The 23,397-nt window shown below is 41.2% G+C and overlaps 1 protein-coding gene across 1 annotated transcript; it reads left to right on the top strand.

Annotated features, from left to right (window-relative positions):
* The first annotated feature begins 12,976 nt into the window (after window positions 1-12,976).
* LOC127905834 (uncharacterized) lies at window positions 12,977-20,739 on the top strand. Its single transcript, XM_052456268.1, has 5 exons — window positions 12,977-14,114; window positions 14,652-14,764; window positions 15,023-16,621; window positions 16,823-16,989; window positions 17,393-20,739. The coding sequence occupies exons 1-5, from the start codon at window positions 12,977-12,979 to the stop codon at window positions 20,709-20,711; spliced, it is 6,336 nt and encodes a 2,111-aa protein (XP_052312228.1). The 3' UTR covers window positions 20,712-20,739.
* Window positions 20,740-23,397: the final 2,658 nt, after the last annotated feature.

Raw genomic sequence — 23,397 nt, 5'->3', positions numbered from 1 at the left:
AAAGTAGTAGAATACATTATCTGTTTTAAGACAATATGACTCTTAATCTTAATCTTAATATTGTATCCATATAGTCTAAATATGTATATGTAGTTAGTTAACATTTATTACTCTTTAGTGATGTAATTGTTTATCTTTTAATTTGTTTTAGTAATTCTTTTATGTTGACTTATTAATTGATATTATGAGACTTGAATATATTGATAAGTATAAGTTTTGAGAGATTGATTGATGAATGAGATGTGATCCACGATGATTAGATCAAGATGAAAGTTGTAATGACATATAATAGAAGTGTTGTTGATAACTTGATATCAACAAAAATAGAGCAAATTCTGCCGAACTTTTCAAAAAAAAAATCCATAATCTTAGACATATTATTCAATACTTGACATTCGTAAAGAAATGTTTGAGATTTTATGACAATATAATTTGATACTAAGACAAACCATGTATTTTATTTTTTAAGCAAGATATGATTTTTATTTTTATTTTTGGGAGACTTGGTCGTATGTTATTTAAAATAAAATTGTATTTCGAAAGAAGAGATTTTTTTTTGTTGTTTTTGTAAAAGGTAAAACGATTCATTTAACATTGAAGAAGCGTCTCGTGTGTAAGTCACGATTTCAAATATTAAATACATGATGGTTGGAAAATATGGAGAACTTAAAATTAATTGCAAGATGATCTTCCAAAGATTTTGAAAATGGACGAAGATAGTGTTTAGTAAAACACAAATAAATTATTTTTATCAAGGCTATTTTAACCACGATATTAATTCAAAACAAAATATCATTCATCAACTTGAATCGAGCAACACCAAAAATCCACACGAATCTTATTAATTTCACAAACTTTGTTCAAACTGCGTATTAATTAAAAGGAATTAACACAAACCCAAACATAATTCACGCATCAATATTTAATTTAAAAAAAAAACAATCACAATCTAATACTAAACTCATAATTCACCACAAATACTCAAATCACCTCAAAATCAATAATACACATCAAACCAAATTAAAAGTGTCCAACAGTTCAGAAAAAATACACAATAATAAGAATTTCTCCTAAAATTTCACAACAATGTAGCAATTTGTCTAAAACAATATTAGTAATTAGAAAACTTCAATATAGAAAAGTGGTGATGTATACAAGTTTGAAAAAACTTTCATTTAAAAGAATGGTAGCTTAAGTGTTTTTGTATAATTTCTTAGACAAGGTTGAATACATGGAGCAATTGCATACAAGTGGATTTGTCAAAGCATGAAAGCCGTTCAAGAGAGAAGGAGTTACCAATATATATTCCTTTCTTATCTCTCAATTATATATATTTCTTATCACTTTATTCATGAACTCTTGATTAATCCGAATTCTATGTCATATGCAATGAATTCTAATTTTGAATGAAAATGCAATGAAATATTCTTTCGCATGAACCGGCTATAATATTCAAGTAAAAGAGCATCAAACAGTATCTTACCTGCCTTGCCACCGCCAGGACCTTAAATCCAGACCTTTGCCTACCGCATTAATTGCAAAGAATATTTCAAGCATTTAGAACCATAAAGATACCAACACAAAATTGGGGCAGATTTTTCATACCATGAAAAATTGGTCGTAATAAGAACCTTTTTTTTTTCCTGGTCCTGCTCGACTTGGAAAGGGGTCCTTGAGGATCCAATTTGGAGTATCTTGTGGGTTTAGTCAAAAAGGTCATTCTCAGTCTTCACACTTTATGCACAAGGAAAGAATATGTTTAATTCGTCAATCGACTCATAGCTAACTCTGTAACAAATGTTTGGGATGAAGGGAAAAGTATAGCTTTTTCTCATTAGAGAAAGAAACTGCATAAAATGTGAATGCTGTAATTATTTTCAAAGAACTTAACCATAAATCTACCCTTCTTGCAAGGAACAAAGCCTTCTTCTCTATATTTTCAAAGAATGATATAATTATTGTTGTAACCCATTTTTGGGTTCCCCCCATAAAAATATAAATATATAGCCGGAAGAAATTAGAAAAAATAATAAGAGGTGGGAGTGCTCAGAAAATGGTTGGAAAATTGGTCAATGAGGTTAAAAATACAAAGATTGGAGTTAGGACAGTATATTCTTGAAGGATGAGAGCCCTATTGAGAGGAGAAATTTGAAATTTGAGGAGAAAAGCCCAAATTTGGATGTTTATGGACTTAATTGGATTCTTAAATGAATTTATAGGAGATTTGATTGTAAGAAAAATTGATTTTTAAGTCAATTTGGGCTTTAATTAGAAGAAATTTAAGTTCTGGGGCCAAAATATATTTTTTAGGAATTTATTAGTTCAAATCAGGGGCTTAATTGCATAAATATTGAAGTTTAAGGGCCAATTGGGGACTTAATTAAGAAAATCCGAAACCAGGGACCAAATTGGAAGAGGAGCGTAAATGGAGGGGCTGCAATTATTCGGTTCAGGGGCCTAATTGAAGAAATTGAAAGTTTATTAATCAATTGAGGGCTCAATTGCATAAATCAGAGGCCAAGGACCAAACTGAAAAACGCGGCCAACTATAAGGGCAGGGACTAATTTTGGCAGGGGCGCAATTGAAATGAACAAAAGATGATTGAGGGCTACTTTGCAAATTGACGCGTTTTGGCGTCTTGCTGGACTTAAATGAAATGGCGCGTTTTGCCTAAAACGACGCCGTTTCATGCAAAAAAAAGAAAAAAAAAAAAAGAAAAAAAAAGAGAAGATCGGAACGGTGTCGTTTTGAACGACACTGTTCCTCTTTCTTCCTCCCATGGACGTGCAGCAGGGGAAGAAAGCAAAATGGTGGGTTTTTCTTCTTCAAGTGTGCTGTCTCTCTCTTGACCGCATGCCTTGCCAGAAAACCGAGGGAGCCGCACCTCGCCAGCCATGCCCGCTGGCCGACCACCCGCCGTGCGCCTACCCGAAAAACAGGGAGCGGAACCTCGACAGCTGCACCCAAATGGCCGACCAACCGCCGCAGCCCTTGCTCCCCATGTGCAACCATAAAAAGCCCCGCCCTTTGGCTTTATAAATAGACCGAAAGAGGAAAAAAAAGGGAGAAAAAGGGAAAGGGAGGAGGAGACCCGAAAGAGAGAGAACGGAGAGAAGAAAAAAAAGGAGAGAACCGAAGAGAGAACAAACCAAAGAGAGGAGGGAACGAATCAAAAAAAGAGAGAGGACCGAAAGAAGAGGAAATAGAGAGAAACAGAGAACAGAACCGAATAAAAAGGGAACCACTGATAAACTCAAACGGAGAGGAAGGAAAAGCTTGAAACGGGGTAGGAAACTTGACAACAAACCGGGAGGATAAAGGGAAACCACCGAAAACGAAAGAAGAGGAAGGCATACGAAGGAGAAGGGAAGAGCAGTAACCTCACCCTCCACCGTTTGAAATAGCAGCACCGCCGCTTGGAGTCGCCGTCCGTGAGCCACGACACCGCCACCGGCCTCCACCACAGCACCACCAGCGAAGCATTCCAATCAGCAAGCCATCGCCTCCTCCGCGCCAGGTAATTCTTCCTCCCCCCTTGTTCTGGTGTTTATTTTTTTCCTTCTCTGCATGCAGAACGAGTAGCGTTCTGCATGCAGGGGTGGGGGGGAATTAATTCCCCCCGCCCGTTTGGTCTGGGCCAGGCAGATCCTGGCCCAGCCCTGTCTTCTGGGCCGGGTCTGGCCCAGAGAAGAATATCAGTTTTTTGGGCCGAAATCGGCCCAACATTTTTTGGGCTGAGTCCGGCCCAGTTGGTTGGGCCGGACCAGCCCAACCCATTTAATATTATATATTTATATATTATATTGTTTTGTATTATTTATATATGTATACATGTTTTAAAACAAAAAAAAAACAAAAAAAATAAAAAAGGGTTCTTCAAAAATCATTTAAAAAATATGCGATTTTGTTGTAATTTTATTACTGTATTTTGATCAATGTCGGTTTGTATTTTTATACGGTAAAGATACAAATCCGGTATTAAAATACCCGATTTTCGTCAAAACATCAAAAAATACATAATTACAAAAAAAAAAATGTTTTGTTTTCATGCATACGGCCTAGTCTCTCCAATATATATATATAAATATTCTAACATCATATTTTCACACAACAAAGGAAATTTCAAAACAATATATGTATTAGCATGCATTTTGGCTTTAATAACCAGTTTATTCAAGCCATGAGAACTAGACCAATATTTTAAAAATTCTTAAAAAATCTTTTTGTCTTCTTTTAGTATTTGGGATTACGAATTTATACGTAAAACGTATTTCTGATATTAAAAATATGGGTTTTTTTACATAGACATTAGAACGGTTAGGTTTTACCCGATAAGATAAGGACCTCCTTATTGAGGAGGACTTTTCTTGAACCATAGACGGACCAACATACATAGACGTTAGAAGGATTAGGTTTTACCCCTTAAGATAATGACCTCCTTATTGAGGAGGACTTTTCTTGAACCATAGACGGACCAACAACTAGGAAACACAACGAGACCTTGAATTTTATCAGACAAATAAACAATGCAGCTTACTTTAGGTAGGGCGTATTTGGGGTGCTAATACCTTCCCTTTACGCAACCAGTCCCCGTACCCAATCTTTGAGACCAGTTAGGGTTCCTAGTGACCAAAATACTAGGTGGCGACTCCCATTCCATTTTCCTACCAACAAAAGACTATTTTCTTGTCTCCCCACATTTACCAGATAGATACCATACACACTTCCTAGATCTAAAAAATGGAAAATTCGCCGCGACGCCGCGCACCCCGCGACAGAATGGCGACTCCACTGGGGACTTTGTGGAACTAAGCTTTGTTTTTGTCTGAATTGTTTTTGTTTTCGTGTGTTTTTTAAAATACCTTTCCTTTTGTTATCTGCTTATATGCTTTAAATATTTTTACACATTTTGTTCATGCATTTGTATACAACTGTCTCATGCATCTTATAAAACTGTCACATGCATCACATACTTTTTGAGAAGCACACACAAAGCTTTAAGTTAGGTGGGGGATTAGCGATTTGCCCTATGACTATCGGTCAGGGTTCAGATGCGTGAAACACCCAACTCATATCTGAGTGCCTGCTTGGTAATGGTGGGTATACTTACCTTAACTGTTCCTTGCAACGCCCCCATACTGTCTTTACGAAGAACGTCACTGGGCAGATATGAGACCCTTTTAAAGACCAGATAGAAAACCTACCCATTCTCACCTATTAAATAGAACTTGTCCTTAAGATATCTATCTTACGTTCATTTGCATCATGATTAATAATGCTAAATTCATCAATCCAGGTTTTGAACCAAATCATGACTAAGTACCTATCTTTCCAAGAGTTTGGGCAAGAATCTGAGTTGACTCAAGTAGCTGAAGGAAAATGCCCAAGAATCGATGCTAGTAGGTTGCCTTGCATTACTAAGATAAATCACATGGTAAATGACTTGGGGAAGTTAGTGTCTATTATGGAATACATTGATGAGACTATTTTTGAAAGGCGATATGGGAGAATTGCACAACTAATGAGGTTACCCGTACAAGCAACAGCAATCAAAGCCCTACTGAATTTTTGGGATCCTAGTTATCGGAGTTTTACCTTTGGGAACATTGATATGACACCGACTTTGGAGGAATATGAAAGGATTCTAGATTTTCCAAACAACAGCCACAGGATCTATCTAAGGCGAAGATTTGAAGACACAGCTTCGGAGGTAGTCAGTTTATTAGGCTTGGGAAAGATCAGTCAATGTAGAGTCGCCGAGGGAGGTTTCAAATGGAAGGTCATAGAAGCCCGAATGAAGAAAAATGCTGAAGAAGGCAAGTTAGGAGAAGAACGATACAGGTTGGTGGCCTTCGCCATTTTTGGGCTAGTATTGTTCCCTTCCGAAATCGGAGTCATCAGTTTGGAAGCAGCAAGTGTCTTCATAGAATACGAGCGTGACCAGATCAATCCTTCATCAGCTATTTTGGGAGAAACCATGTTATCACTCAATCACTGCAGAATGCATGGAAAAGGAGCCATGAGATGTTGCACCCCTATGTTGTATTTATGGATTATCAGTCATATCGAAACACCAAGGGACATTTTTAACAACTTTTGGTGGTTTGACCTACGACCGTTAAAGGTTACCATGGATGAGACTTGGAAGAATTGGGATGAGAAAGCATGGATAGATAAATATGCAGCATTGCCAAGGAGCAACTTCAAATGGAAAGCACCATGGATGAACAATGCCATCTGCACAATGAGCTGTGGAAATAAGATATGGGTTCCCTTGATTGGTATAACCGGGTACATCAGTTACGCGCCCGCCCTAGTAACAAGACAGTTGGGTGGAATGCAGTACGCGCCAAGAACTCTGGGTTTAGCTGATTTCATCGGTTTATTCAAGCACCAACCCTTCCTCGAAGAAATGGAGCTTATCCGACAAGATTGGGAAAGACCCCTGGTGGTAAAAAAGGAAGAAGGGAGCACATTTGAAACATCATTCAGCCAGAATTATGCCGTTTGGAGGAATGAAGAGCTTTCTGAAGAAAGGGGTTTCTCCATACCAAAACATCCAGAATCCGCAATAGAGCAACCAAAAAGGAAAAGGACTGATATTGAGGAAGAGCTGAGAAAGCAGCTAGAACGATGTGTAATTGATCTCAGTAAAAGTAAAGGGCAACAACAGTTATTAGAAAATCAATTAGAGGAAGAAAACATGATGAGGGTTTACTTGAACCAGCAGTTGGAAAAACAGGATAAACAATTGACATCTTTAAAGGAATGGCAGAAAAGGGCCGAGGTAGCGGAAGAAATAGCAAAAGGGGTCCAGGCTGAGCTAAAGAAACGAATGACCGAATATGATGAGCTGGTTAAGAAGAATGGGCTCGCAGAAAAAGAGTTGGCAAAGGTTAAAAGATCAACAAAAGGCAAGATGAATGTTGACAAAGAGGTGATGGATTCCTTGAAGAAGGGAAAGAGCATTCTTTCAAAGAAAATAGAAGTTGAAAAGGAGAAGAATCGGCTAGCCCAGCTCGACATAGAAGAGGAAAGAAGGATTATAGCTCAATATATGGTGCAACTTGAGGAAGAGAGAAGTGCAAGAAAGGCCGCCGAGTCTGATATGAGAGATTACCAGAAAAGAGCTGAGTCTTCGAAAGGAAGAATGATGACTTTACAATCTGAGATCGAGATACAAGTAGAAGAGTTGAGGGAGTTGAGAAGCCATTACTTCGAGATGGAGGAGGAGCTCAGTAAGGCTAAGCAAGAGCGTCAAGAATGTCAAGGCTACATGGAGAGCTTTACAGTCCAAATTAACTCCAAAATAATAGAGCTGGATATCGAAAAGGAAGAACTGCAGAGGGTAAGGGATAAGTTGGCCCGGTCGGAGGATATGGTTCGAGTATTGGAAAGAAGTAATGAAGCCCTAGGAGCCAGCAACGAAGTGATAATTGCAGATAACACTGTGTTCCATGATAAGATAAGGCATATAACGCAGCAGGTCGAGCAAGTAGCCCGTTATGCGGAAAGGTTGCAACGACAAGCTACCCAAGTTGGAAATGATGCTTCAAAGTATCGGGAATACATGGCAGCCATCACATGTTTTATTGGGGACTTAGCTAATAGGGGAAACGCCTTTTAAAGGGTAACAATGTATAACGCCCTGTTTTGTAATCATTGTATGAATGACTTCTATTTATAAGAAGGCCATGACCTATCTTTCTTTCTAAAATGTTTTGGTAAGCTACAATGATAAGAACTTGGCAAACCCTCCTTTACAGCAATCGGGTCAACTCAGAAATCTTGCCTAAAGGATTACGAAAGTCATGAATCAACTTTAAAATATACATCTGCACGAGCATCATATTTTCATCACGCATTTGTTTTTAATTTATCATATGCATGCCAGATCGTGAAACATAGGTCCCACATCCAAAGTCCACAACACCCGGTCTAGAGCAAGAATGGAGAACGAAGAGAGAGCTCATTTAGAGTCACATTATCAGACCGAGTTGGAGTCCGTAAAAAATGAAGTTTCTCGGTTAACTGACTTACTTGAGCAGCTTCTAAGAGCTAAGAATGGGGAGGGAACATCAGCACAACAGCCCGAAGGAGCGCCAGCAGCTCGCATCCCTCAGGTATCCCAAAACCAGGGGGCAAAATCGGCCAATGAACAACATTTTGTGCCTATCACCCCTATCCAGCCAACTCACGCTCCAATCACTGTGGACTTAACAGTGGAGGGAGTCCCGGATAATAGGTCTCCCAGTGTGATGGACCAGGACAAGCTATTTGCTCTAGAAGAAAGGTTAAGGGCAGTTGAGGGTAATGACTGGTTTGACCCCATACGAGCAGCCGAAGTATGTTTGGTACCAAACATCGTGGTACCAAAAGATTTTCGAATACCAGAGTTCATTAAGTATACCGGTTTGGAATGCCCAAACACTCACCTTCGATCCTACTGCAACAAGATGGCGGAAGTAATCCGTGATGATAAATTGCTAATCTATTTTTTTCAAGATAGCCTAGCAGGATCCGCTTTAAGCTGGTACATGAGGTTAGACAGCATCAGGATCAAGAGCTGGAGAGACTTGGTGGAGGCTTTCCTCAAACAGTACAAGTTTAACATGGAAATCGCTCCTGATCGAGCAAATCTAATGGCAATGGAGAAAAGGAGCCAGGAGTCAGTAAGGGCTTATGCGCAAAGATGGAGGGATGAAGCAATGCATGTCCAACCCCCTTTGATAGAAACGGAGATGGTGAGCTTGTTTGCCAATACCTTCAAAGCACCTTATTATGAGCACCTAATGGGTAGCTCCTCTCAACACTTCTATGATGCGGTACGCATAGCTGAGAGGATAGAACAAGGGATTAAGGCTGGGCGAATAGCGATGCCAGTGGAAAAGAAGGGTTTCATTGGAAGAAAGAGAGAAGGCGATGTTAACAATCTGGAAGGTGGGTATAAGGGCAAGAGAGTAGATTTCCATAATCCTCAAGTACCTACCTTTCAATTCTCACGCATAAACTTTAACCAAACTTTTTCCCCTAATCGAACAAATAACCAATCGAACTACCAAAATCACTACCAAAGACCCCATACAAAATACACTTCGGAACAACTGCCACCCTTACCCATGCCTTTGAAGGACATGTACACCAAACTGTTGAGCATCGGACAAATAGCTCCTATCCCTACACTACCACTACAACCACCATTCCCAATTTGGTACAAGCCCGAGTTGGCTTGCGAGTACCATGGGGGTAATCCCGGGTGTTGTAACCCATTTTTGGGTCCCCGCAAAATATATATATAAATATATAGTCAAAGGAGGTTAGAAAAATCACAGGAGGCAGAAGCGCTCAGAAAATGGTTGGAAAATTGGTCAATGAGGTTAAAAATACAAAGATTGGATTTTTGACAGTATATTCTTGAAGGAGGAGAGCCCTGTTGAGAAGGGAAATTTGAAATTTGAGGAGAAAAGTCCAAATTTGGATGTTTATGGACTTAATTGGATTTTTAAATGAATTTATAGGAGATTTGATTGTAAGAAAAATTGATTTTTAAGTCAATTTGGGCTTTAATTAGAAGAAATTTAAGTTCTGGGGCCAAAATATATTTTTTAGGAATTTATTAGGTCAAATCAGGGGCCTAATTGCATAAATATTGAAGTTTAAGGGCCAATTGGGGACTTAATTGAGAAAATCTGAAACCAGGGACCAAATTGGAAGAGGCGCGTAAATGGAGGGGCTGCAATTATTCGGTTTAGGGGGCCTAATTGAAGAAATTGAAAGTTTAATGGCCAATTAGGGATGAAATTGCATAAATCCGAGACCAAGGACCATATTGCAAAAGGCGCGTAACTTTGGGGCCGAAGGTGAAGTTATGTCGGGACTAAATTGCATCAAATCAGAAGTTTTAGGGTCAATTAGGGAATAATATTGAACGAAATTGAAAGTCGGAGGACTAAATTGAAAATTGGCAAAGAAATCCCTATTTTTATCAAAACGGCACCGTTTTGCACTTTAAAAAAAAAAAAAAAAAGAGGCAGGAACCAGGCGACGCATCGCCCGGTACTGTTCACTGTCTTCCCCGCCGAGCTGCCCGAGTGGCCGACTTCCAGGCGTGTTTGCTGCCTCGTTTGGCCCCCAAATCCGACAAAGCATGCACCGACATGTCCACCTGGAACCCATTTATCATGGGGAGTGGTCCGGTCGGGTCAAAAAAGTTTGGAACAGCTCCGTTTTGTGGCCCAAATCGTGCACCTCGGGCAGTCTGCAAATTTGGCAGTTCGAGGTGCACACTTTGAACCAACGGTTTGAATTACTCAAGGCGAATCAAGGGCTGGGATGTTTTTCCCATTGAAGACGAGATTACCCTCTGTCCGGCCCTATAAATAGGATCAATTTTCATGCTCAAAGGGTTGGCAAAAGAGGAGCTCAAAGTTGGCACAAAATAAGCTTTTCTGCCCGGTTTTTCCTGCAAACAGCCTTCCCTTTTTTTTTTTTTTCTCTCCACCGTAGTCCAGCTCCCCCACAGACCCACACACACCCGAACAGCCCTTCTTCTAGCGCCACTCCCCTTGATTTTCTTCTTCCCCTCAGCAACCAGCAACAAGGGACACCCTTCTCTCTTGCAAAACCAAATCGGGGCAGCCCCCTCCATTTCCTCTCATTCTCTTCCAGCAGTCACAAAGAAACACTGTCCCCTCTCCCTCCCATCAACACAACGCCAGCAACAGAGCTTCACCTCAGCTTCTCCTTCACCGCAGCTTCAACAGCCCCAGCAACGCCTCCCGCGGCCTCCTCAGCAGTGACAGCCTCCACAGGAGCAAGCCTCCGCCTTCCAGCTTCTTCGCCGGCCAACAGCAGTCTTCCTTCCTCCAGCGACGCCCAGCAGCAACCGGAGTAGCAGCTCCTTCCTCAGTTACACCGACAGCTCCAGCCGAGAGCTTTCCTTCTCCTCTGCAGGAATCGGCTCCTTCATCTTCTAGCCGGGACCAGTGCACGCCAGTGAAACCACCAGCCTCCACCGCAGCACCGCCGACATACCAGCGACGCACCGCCGCCTCCACGCCAGGTGCTCTTCTCCCCCCTCTTCGCACATTGTTTGGTTTCATCTCCTGCATGCAGAACGAGCAGCGTTCTGCATGCAGGAAGGGGGGAAAATAATTCCCCCCGTTTGTTTTTTAATTAGGCTGGGCCAGATTGGTTCTGGCCCACCAATGTGGTTTCCTCCTGTGGGCCGGACTGATACCAGCCCAGCCCTACTGGCTGGGCTGGTTCCGGCCCATGATAAAACAGACTTTGTTTGGGGCCGAGATCGACCCAATATCCTTTGGCCCGAGATCGGCCCAGCCCGGCCCAATTATATATTAAATGTTATGTATATTATATTGTGGTTGTATTATTTATATCTGATATATATATAGAAAAATTAATTAATTTCCTCGAAAATTATTTCAAAAATATGTGAGTTTATTGTAATTTTATTACTGTATTTTGATCAATATCGGTTTGTATTTTTATACTGTAAAGATACAAATCCGGTATTAAAATACCCGGTTTTCGTCAAAACATAAAAAATACATAATTACAAAAAAAAATGTTTTGTTTTCATGCATACGGCCTAGTCTCTCTAATATATATATATAAATATTATAACATCATATTTTTCACACAACAAAGAAAATTTCAAAACAATATATGTATTAGCATGCATTTTGGCTTTAATAACCAGTTTATTCAAGCCATGAGAACTAGGCCAATATTTCAAAAATTCTAAAAAAATCTTTTTGTCCTCTTTTAGTATTTGGGATTACGAATTTATACGTAAGACGTATTCCTGATATAAAAAATATGGTTTTTCATAGACGTTAGAATAGTTAGGTTTTACCCGATAAGATAAGGACCTCCTTATTGAGGAAGACTTTTCTTGAACCATAGACGGACCAACATACATAGACAGTTAGAAGGATTAGGTTTTACCCCTTAAGATAAGGACCTCCTTATTGAGGAGAACTTTTCTTGAACCATAGATGGACCAACAATTAGGAAACATAACGAGACCTGAAATTTTATCAGACAAATGAACAATGCAGCTTACCTTAGGTAGGGCGTATTTGGGGTGCTAATACCTTCCCTTTACGCAACCAGTCCCCGTACCCAATCTCTGAGACCAGTTAGGGTTCCTAGTGACCAAAATACTAGGTGGCGACTCCCATTCCATTTTCACTGCTAAGAGACAACGAATTCCTTGTCTCCCTACATTGACCAGATATATATCCCACCATACACATTCGAGGGCGGACGATCGCCGCGACGTCGCGCACCCGCGACAGAATGGCGACTCCACTGGGGACCTTGTGGACTAAGCTTTGTTTTTGTCTAAATTGTTTTTTTCGTGTGTTTTTTAATATACTTTTCCTTTTGTTATCTGCTTATATGCTTTAAATATTTTTACGCATATTGTTCATGCATTTGTATAGAACTGTCTCATGCATCTTATAGAACTGTCACATGCATCACATACTTTGATTTTGAGAAGCACACACAAGCTTTAAGTTAGGTGGGGGATTAGCGATTTGCCCTATGACTATCGGTCAGGGTTCAGATGCGTGAAACACCCAACTCATATCTGAGTGCCTGCTTGGTAATGGTGGGTATACTTACCTTAACTGTTCCTTGCAACGCCCCCATACTGTCTTTACGAAGAACGTCACTGGGCAGATATGAGACCCTTTTAAAGACCAGATAGAAAACCTACCCATTCTCACCTAATAATTAGAACTTGTCCTTAGGATATCTATCTTATGTTCATTTGCATCATGATTAACAATGTTAAATTCATCAATCCAGGTTTTGAACCAAATCATGACTAAGTACCTATCTTTCCAAGAGTTTGGGCAAGAATCTGAGTTGACTCAAGTAGCTGAAGGAAAATGCCCAAGAATCGATGCTAGTAGGTTGCCTTGCATTACTAAGATAAATCACATGGTAAATGACTTGGGGAAGTTAGTGTCTATTATGGAATACATTGATGAGACTATTTTTGAAAGGCGATATGGGAGAATTGCACAACTAATGAGGTTACCCGTACAAGCAGCAGCAATCAAAGCCCTACTGAATTTTTGGGATCCTAGTTATCGGAGTTTTACCTTTGGGAACATTGATATGACACCGACTTTGGAGGAATATGAAAGGATTCTAGATTTTCCAAACGACAGCCACAGGATCTACCTAAGGCGAAGATTTGAAGATACAGCTTCGGAGGTAATCACTTTATTAGGCTTGGGAAAAATCAGTCAATGTAGAGTCGCCGATGGGGGTTTCAAATGGAAAGTCATTGAGGCCCGAATGAAGAAAAATGCTGAAGAAGGGAAGTTAGGAGAGGAACGATACAGGTTGGTGGCCTTCGCCATTTTTGGGCTAGTATTGTTCCCTTCCGAAATCGGAGTCATCAGTTTGGAAGCAGCAAGTGTCTTCATAGAATACGAGCGTGACCAGATCAATCCTTCATCAGCTATTTTGGGAGAAACCATGTTATCACTCAATCACTGCAGAATGCATGGAAAAGGAGCCATGAGATGTTGCACCCCTATGTTGTATTTATGGATTATCAGTCATATCGAAACACCAAGGGACATTTTTAACAACTTTTGGTGGTTTGACCTACGACCGTTAAAGGTTACCATGGATGAGACTTGGAAGAATTGGGATGAGAAAGCATGGATAGATAAATATGCAGCATTGCCAAGGAGCAACTTCAAATGGAAAGCACCATGGATGAACAATGCCATCTGCACAATGAGCTGTGGAAATAAGATATGGGTTCCTTTGATTGGTATAACCGGGTACATCAGCTACGCGCCCGCCCTAGTAACAAGACAGTTGGGTGGAATGCAGTACGCGCCAAGAACCCTGGGTTTAGCTGATTTCCAGCAGGTATCCCAAAACCAGGGGGCAAACTCGGCCAATGAACAACATTTTGTGCCTATCACCCCTATCCAGCCAACTCACGCTCCAATCACTGTGGACTTAACAGTGGAGGGAGTCCCGGATAATAGGTCTCCCAGTGTGATGGACCAAGACAAGCTATTTGCTCTAGAAGAAAGGTTAAGGGCAGTTGAGGGTAATGACTGGTTTGACCCCATACGAGCAGCCGAAGTATGTTTGGTACCAAACATCGTGGTACCAAAAGATTTTCGAATACCAGAGTTCATTAAGTATACCGGTTTGGAATGCCCAAACACTCACCTTCGATCCTACTGCAACAAGATGGCGGAAGTAATCCGTGATGATAAATTGCTAATCTATTTCTTTCAAGATAGCCTAGCAGGATCCGCTTTGAGCTGGTACATGAGGTTAGACAGCATCAGGATCAAGAGCTGGAGAGACTTGGTGGAGGCTTTCCTCAAACAATACAAGTTTAACATGGAAATCGCTCCTGATCGAACAAGTCTAATGGCAATGGAGAAAAGGAGCCAGGAGTCAGTAAGGGCTTATGCGCAAAGATGGAGGGATGAGGCAATGCATGTCCAACCCCCTTTGATAGAAACGGAGATGGTGAGCTTGTTTGCCAATACCTTCAAAGCACCTTATTATGAGCACCTAATGGGTAGCTCCTCTCAACATTTCTATGATGCGGTACGCATAGCTGAAAGGATAGAACAAGGGATTAAAGCTGGGCGAATAGCGATGCCAGTGGAAAAGAAGGGTTTTATTGGAAGAAAGAGAGAAGGCGATGTTAACAATCTGGAAGGTGGGTACAAGGGCAAGAGAGTAGATTTCCATAATCCTCAAGCACCTACCTCTCAATTCTCACGCATAAACTTTAACCAACCTTTTTCCCCTAATCGAACAAATAACCAGTCAAACTACCAAAATCACTACCAAAGACCCCATACAAAATACACTTCAGAACAACTGCCACCGTTACCCATGCCTTTGAAGGACATGTACGCCAAACTGTTGAGCATTGGACAAATAGCTCCTATCCCTACACTACCACTACAACCACCATTCCCAATTTGGTACAAGCCCGAGTTGGCTTGCGAGTACCATGGGGGTAATCCCGGGCATGGGATTGAAACCGGTTACGCTTTCAAGAAGAGGCTATTGGAGCTTATTAAGATGGGATGGGTATCCTTTGAAGACAAGCCCAATGTTAATTCAAACCCATTGCCTAAGCATGCCCCAAATAGTAGTGGAGTAGGCATGATCGAAGTGGGAAATCAATGCAAGGTATTGAAGGTATCCATGAAGAAGTTGTATGACATGTTGGTACAATCAGGATTTTTAAAGACAAAAGGGGAGAGCCGTTTGGAGGGATATGATTACTGTGAATACCATGGAAGAGATGGACATCATATTGAGGATTGCATCGAGTTTTGCGAAAAGATTGCAAAAATGCTAAAAATAGGGGAGTTGAGGATTGAACCCATGAAGAGCAGCGGTGAGGTGAGTATGATGGAAGGTCGAGATGAGATGACAGGAGTATGTAGGATCCAACAAACAGCTAAGGGGCCACCAAGGCTAATCTTGGTCAAACCTTCCTGCACAAAAGGAAACCACAATGCCATGCATTACAATTACGGCTATACCTCCAACGTTCAAACTCCACTTCCCTTGTTCCAAACCGAGATTAGTGGTTTGACTCGGAGTGGTCGTTGCTTTACGCCCAAGGAGTTGAGAAAGGCAAAGGGCAAAGAAGTGGTAGATCTTGACAAAACACTAGAAGTTAATAAGCCAGTAACAGAAGAGGAGTCGAATGAATTCTTGAAGTTGATCAAGCATAGCGAATATTGCATAGTGGATCAACTAAAGAAGACTCCAGCTAGGATCTCCCTTATGACCTTGATACTCAGCTCTGAGCCGCATCGAAACGCCTTGCAAAAGGTATTGAATGAGGCATATGTACCCCAAGACATCGAACATAAAACCATGGAGCATCTAGTGGGGAGGATCCATGCAACGAATTACCTGTACTTCACAGCTGACGAGCTCGATGCTGAAGGTACCGGACATAACAAGCCTTTATACATTACGGTTAGGTGCAAGGACTGCCTCATAGGAAAAGTACTCATTGATAATGGCTCAGCCCTTAACGTGTTGCCAAAGCACATGCTAGAAGAAATGCCGATCGATGAATCCCATATTAAGCCAAGTACTATGATGGCCAGAGCGTATGACGGGTCGCCTAGGCCAATAATTGGGACTTTAGAAGTGGAGCTATACGTGGGACCACAAATGTTCCTAGTAACACTTCAGGTTATGGATATCCACCCTTCCTATAGTATGTTGTTAGGAAGACCTTGGATTCATGCAGCGGGGGCAGTAGCTTCGTCATTGCACCAATGCCTGAAGTATATCATGAATGGGATGTTGGTAACTGTCAAGGCCGAGGAGACAGTATCCATGACAAAGAATGTAGCTGTGCCTTTTATCGAAGCGGGTGATTGCAAGGGTAACAATATCCATGCCTTTGAGATTGTGAACACCGACTGGGTGCCAGAGAACACAGTGCTAAGAAGGCCCAGGATCTCAGAAGCAGCAAGGATGGCAAGTCTATGCTTCTTGAACCGCGAGATCCCATTTCAGTATAACCTTATTATCGGGATACCAGAAGGGGTTAATCTGGTAAAGGTGAAAAGTGCTGCTTAAAGATTTGGGCTAGGGTACCAACCTAACCAAGAGGATTATCGGTGGGCTGCTGGTCGGAGAAGGGCAAGAAGGATGGCTAGAATCAAAGGAAGAGAGCTAGAGGAAGAAAAACTAGAAATCCCTCCCCTTAGCGTGTCATTCCCAAAAGCTGCATACATAATGCAACATGATAAAGAGGCCGAAAGCCCTGATCAAGAACTGTCAAACATGAGCATAAATACCTTGGGGGAAAACAAGATGGAAGGAGATGAAATGAAGACAGTAGCAAGAAAGGGAGATGAAGCACTCCCACAACTGACGATCTACACCATAGAAGAAGTATCCGCCAAGACCTTTGTGCGCAAGTTAGCTCAAGACGAGAAGTTTCAGAACTGGGTGACCCAAGAAGCTCCATTGGTTTTCAAAATGTAAACTAATTTTGTTTGTCTTAACATGCTTTTGTCATTGCTTATGTTTGCTTTTATTTCCTCTAGTTGACAATCAAGGCTCATGATGTCAGCTAGATTTTATGTTTGTCATGAAGCCCACCTTTTCTTTAAATAAATTGTGAGATCATGCACTTTTCACAAATTGCTGTCTTTTTATGCATTTACACCAAACACTTCCCGCTTTCAGGAATCCTGAAAGCGGATCTCCCACAACATCACATACGTTTAGCATCAAGAATAAATGGCCAAACTTGAACGAGCATGTGATAGCTATGGAAGAAGAAGAGTGGGATGAAAGCAATATCAGTGAATTCACCAGGCTAGTAGAACAACAGGAACAGACTTGGAAGCCTATCGCCGAGGAACTCGAAACCATCAATGTGGGTAGTGATCAGCTCAAGAAAGAGTTGAAAATAGGTACCTTAATTACTTCTGAACAAAGGATAAAAATGATCACCCTATTACAAGAATATTCAGATGTCTTTGCTTGGTCCTATGAAGATATGCCGGGTTTGGATACAAATATTGTAGTACACAAAATACCGTTGGAAGAAGGTTGTAAGCCAGTCAAGCAGAAGCTGAGGAGGGCCCACCCAGATGTCTGGATCAAGGTCAAGGCAGAACTGGAGAAGCAATGGGATGCTGGCTTCCTAGAAGTAGTTAGATATCCACAATGGGTATCTAACGTTGTTGTGGTGCCTAAGAAGGAGGGGAAGATTAGAGTTTGTGTGGATTTTCGGAATTTGAATAGAGCTAGCCCTAAGGATGATTTTCCCCTACCACACATAGATGTTTTAGTAGATAACGCTGCCCGGAGTTCCACTTATTCCTTTATGGATGGTTTTTCAGGATACAACCAGATAAAAATGGCTCTGGAGGATAAGGCGAAAACAACTTTTGTCACACCTTGGGGGACGTTCTGCTACAAGGTCATGCCATTTGGATTGAAGAATGCAGGAGCAACCTATCAAAGAGCAATGGTGACTTTGTTCCACGACATGATGCACAAGGAAATTGAGGTGTATGTAGACGACATGATTGCCAAGTCTAAAAGGGGAGAGGATCATGTTGAAGTTTTGAGGAAGTTGTTTGAGAGGTTGAGGAAGAATGAACTAAGGCTTAATCCTGCAAAATGTTCGTTCGGAGTTAAATCGGGCAAGCTGTTAGGATTTGTGGTAAGTGATAGAGGTATAGAGGTGGATCCAGATAAAGTAAGGGCCATCCAAGCTATGTCATCCCCTAAGACGGAGAAAGAAGTAAGAGGATTCTTGGGAAGGTTAAACTACATTGCTCGGTTCATAGCTCAGTTAACAACGACGTGTGAACCTATATTCCGACTACTAAGGAAAAAGAATCCTGGAACCTGGAATGAGGAGTGTGAGGAGGTATTCAATAAAATCAAACACTATTTACAAAATCCACCTTTACTGGTTCCTCCGGTATCGGGAAAACCTCTAGTATTGTATCTAACAGTGACTGAAGCAGCCATGGGATGTGTATTGGGTCAGCATGACGAAACCGGAAGGAAGGAAAGAGCTATTTATTACTTAAGTAAGAAATTCACTGAATGTGAGTCTAGATACACGGAAATAGAAAGGCTTTGTTGTGCGTTGGTGTGGGCGGCAAAGAGGTTGCGACATTATATGTTATACTATACCACTTGGTTGATTTCAAAGGTGGATCCTCTGAGGTACATTTGTAACAAGCCCTTTCTCTCAAGTCGAATTGCAAGGTGGCAAGTTTTATTAGCAGAATATGACATAGTATATATGACAAGGAAAGCCGTAAAAGGAAGTGCAATCGCGGACCATCTGGCCGATAATGCTGTTGAAGATTACGAACCTTTGGATTTTGACTTCCCCGATGAAGATATATTGTCAATAGAGAAAGAAGAAGAAAAGACAGATTGGTGGACGATGTTTTTTGACGGTGCAGTGAATGTATATGGTAACGGGGCCGGTGCGGTAATAATCTCTCCTGATAAGAAACAGTATCCAGTTTCGGTTAAACTACATTTCGAGTGCACCAACAATACAGCTGAGTATGAAGCTTGTATCCTCGGTTTAGAAGCGGCATTAGAGTTGAAGATAAAGAAGTTAGATGTATACGGAGATTCAATGTTGATTATCTGTCAGGTTAAGGGGGAATGGCAAACCAAGGAGGAAAAGTTGAGGCCGTACCAGGAATACCTGTCCACGCTAGCAAAGGAATTTGAAGAAATTAGATTCACCCATCTGGGAAGAGAGGGGAACCATTTTGCAGATGCTTTGGCCACGCTAGCTGCTATGACTACCATTGATCTCAAGTGCAAGGTACAACCGGTACACATTGACATTAGAAATGACCCAGCTCACTGTTGCTTAGTTGAAGGAGAGATAGACGGACATCCTTGGTATTATGATATCAAGAACCTTGTGCAAAATCACGAATATCCGGTGGGAGCTTCCAAAACGGATAAGAAAACTTTGAGAAGGTTGGCTATAGACTTCTATTTAGATGGAGAGATTTTGTACAAAAGATCATTTGATGGGACCCTACTAAGGTGTTTGAATGAGGCAGATGCTAGAAAGGCATTACGGGAGGTCCATGAGGGGATTTGCTCAACCCATGCTAGCGGGCATATGATAGCGAGGAAAATCCAAAGGGCTGGTTATTTTTGGATGACACTAGAGAAAGACTGCATCGATTATGTCAGGAAATGTCATAAATGTCAAGTTTACAGTGACAAGGTCAGTATGCCACCAGCTCCTCTATTTAATCTAATATCCCCTTGGCCATTTACAATGTGGGGAATTGACGTGATCGGGCCTGTTAACCCAAAAGCTAGCAATGGTCATAGATTCATCCTCGTAGCTATTGACTACTTCACAAAATGGGTAGAAGCTAGTTCATATGCCCACGTAACACAGAACGTAGTGAAGAGGTTTATAGAAAAGGACTTGATTTGTCGATATGGTCCTCCTGAAAGGATAGTGACAGATAATGCACAGAATTTCAATGGCAAAATGATAGCGGAGCTGTGTACTAAATGGAAAATCAAGCATTCGAAGTCTTCACCATACCGACCAAAGATGAATGGCGCAGTAGAAGCCGCCAACAAGAACATCAAGAAGATTATTCAGAAAATGGTAGTCACATATAGAGATTGGCATGAGATGTTGTCATTCGCACTTCACGCATACCGCACTACAGTCAGGACCTCGACAGGGACTACCCCATATTCTTTGGTATACGGTATGGAGGCAGTAATGCCGTTGGAAGTGGAAATCCCATCGTTAAGAGTATTAATGGATTCCGAACTAGAAGAGGCTGAGTGGGCCAAAGTGAGATATGAGCAACTGAACTTGATCAGCGAAAAGAGGATAGCTGCAATATGTCATCACCAACTTTACCAGAAACGAATGGCCAAGGCATATGATAAGAAGGTTAGACCGCGGTTGTTTCAAGAAGGGGATCTAGTATTGAAGAAAATATTGTCGTTACCTGGAGACGATCAAAGCAAATGGGCACCGAATTACGAGGGTCCTTACATAGTAAAGAAGGCATTCTCAGGAGGAGCGCTGAAGTTGGCTAGAATGGATGGAGAAGACCTAGCTCGACCTGTGAATTCTGACTCTGTAAAAAGATATTATGCTTGATGTAGGCTCCTAAATCAATAAAGCAAAGTTTGGCCATTGACTTCTTTCTCTTTTGCATTGATCTCACAACAATCATTTTTTGCATTAATCCCAACAGTGCATGTCTTGTTGTTATCGCACCTAAAAAATTTAGCATCGGCTGAACGAATTTCTTCTTTATACAAAAGCCCAGACTAAAATCACACCCCTACACTGGGGGCAATAAGAAATGTTTTCATGAAAAGTTTTACGAAAGCCTATAGATTTGAAAACCAAGCTAAAAGCATTTGACAAAAGCATGATAAAGAGGCAATGATAAGTCATACATTTTGGGAAAAGGACTACTTGAAGAAAGTCAGAGACTTCTTCTTCAAGAATATGATAGGAGGCAACACAAGAGATGAATCCAAAGCAAGCTTATGTTAAGAGGGAATCTCATGAACTAGAAGAAGAGGATGGGGCCTATGTTTCAAAACCAGGTACGAATGCATGCATGGCATCTAATCATAAATCATTGCATATATGTTCTTTATGGATCGTTACAGGAGGAGACCTTGATGCATTCCAACAAGATTGGAGACGAAGAAAGAATCATAGAGGATGATAGCAAAGAATCACGGTTTTGAACCATAGTGGATTCTGGAACAACGAGAAGAACAAGAAAAAGAGAGAATGAAAAGTTTGAACCCTGCCATCAGGAAGAACGACATCGATATCAGCTTTGGTAATAGGGAATCGCCAGATGGGATTCCAAGTTGATTAAAGGAGATCGCCAGAAGGGATCTCGTGTTTCGCTATTTGAAGGTCGCCAGATGGGACCTCGTATTACATGTTGGATAAAAGGAATCGCCAGATGGGATTCCAAGTTGAATAAAGGAGATCGCCAGAAGGGATCTCGTGTTTCGCTATTTGGAGGTCGCCAGATGGGACCTCGTATTACCTGTTGAATAATAGGAATCGCCAGATGGGATTCCAAGTTGAAGGAGATCGCCAGAAGGGATCTCGTATTTCGCTATTTGGAGGTCGCCAGATGGGACCTTATATTTCGTTTGAATAAAAGGAATCGCCAGATGGGATTCCAAGTTGATTAAAGGAGATCGCCAGAAGGGATCTCGTGTTTCGCTATTTGAAGGTCGCCAGATGGGACCTCGTTTTTCATGTTGATTAAAAAAGGAATCGCCAGATGGGATTCCAAATTGATTAAAGGAGATCGCCAGAAGGGATCTCGTATTTTGATATTGGTTAAAGGAGGTCGCCAGATGGGACCTCATATTTCATGTTGGTTAAAAGGAATCGCCAGATGAGATTCCAAGTTCAGGAGGATTGCTGTAAAAGACAAGTTTCAGATCAATCAAGCTTCAACCAGATCAGTTTCGGGAATTCTATTTTGGGTTTATCTTTATAAAACTTACTACGCAAAACCTCTGCTCCGTAAGCATTATAAAGAGGGGGCATCTGTTGTAACCCATTTTTGGGTCCCCACAAAATATATATATAAATATATAGTCAAAGGAGGTTAGAAAAATCACAGGAGGCAGAAGCGCTCAGAAAATGGTTGGAAAATTGGTCAATGAGGTTAAAAATACAAAGATTGGATTTTTGACAGTATATTCTTGAAGGAGGAGAGCCCTGTTGAGAAGGGAAATTTGAAATTTGAGGAGAAAAGCCCAAATTTGGATGTTTATGGACTTAATTGGATTTTTAAATGAATTTATAGGAGATTTGATTGTAAGAAAAATTGATTTTTAAGTCAATTTGGGCTTTAATTAGAAGAAATTTAAGTTATGGGGCCAAAATATATTTTTTAGGAATTTATTAGGTCAAATCAGGGGCCTAATTGCATAAATATTGAAGTTTAAGGGCCAATTGGGGACTTAATTGAGAAAATCTGAAACCAGGGACCAAATTGGAAGAGGCGCGTAAATGGAGGGGCTGCAATTATTCGGTTTAGGGGGCCTAATTGAAGAAATTGAAAGTTTAATGGCCAATTAGGGATGAAATTGCATAAATCCGAGACCAAGGACCATATTGCAAAAGGCGCGTAACTTTGGGGCCGAAGGTGAAGTTATGTCGGGACTAAATTGCATCAAATCAGAAGTTTTAGGGTCAATTAGGGAATAATATTGAACGAAATTGAAAGTCGGAGGACTAAATTGAAAATTGGCAAAGAAATCCCTATTTTTATCAAAACGGCACCGTTTTGCACTTTTTTAAAAAAAAAAAAAAAGAGGCAGGAACCAGGCGACGCATCGCCCGGTACTGTTCACTGTCTTCCCCGCCGAGCTGCCCGAGTGGCCGACTTCCAGGCGTGTTTGCTGCCTCGTTTGGCCCCCAAATCCGACAAAGCATGCACCGACATGTCCACCTGGAACCCATTTATCATGGGGAGTGGTCCGGTCGGGTCAAAAAAGTTTGGAACAGCTCCGTTTTGTGGCCCAAATCGTGCACCTCGGGCAGTCTGCAAATTTGGCAGTTCGAGGTGCACACTTTGAACCAACGGTTTGAATTACTCAAGGCGAATCAAGGGCTGGGATGTTTTTCCCATTGAAGACGAGATTACCCTCTGTCCGGCCCTATAAATAGGATCAATTTTCATGCTCAAAGGGTTGGCAAAAGAGGAGCTCAAAGTTGGCACAAAATAAGCTTTTCTGCCCGGTTTTTCCTGCAAACAGCCTTCCCTTTCTTTTTTTTTTCTCTCCACCGTAGT

The sequence above is a fragment of the Populus trichocarpa genome, chromosome 10 (assembly GCF_000002775.5).
Source record: "Populus trichocarpa isolate Nisqually-1 chromosome 10, P.trichocarpa_v4.1, whole genome shotgun sequence".
NCBI classification, from domain to species: Eukaryota; Viridiplantae; Streptophyta; class Magnoliopsida; order Malpighiales; family Salicaceae; genus Populus; species Populus trichocarpa.
Note: the sequence above shows the minus strand (reverse complement) of the source record. Positions and strands in the feature narration are given on the sequence as shown.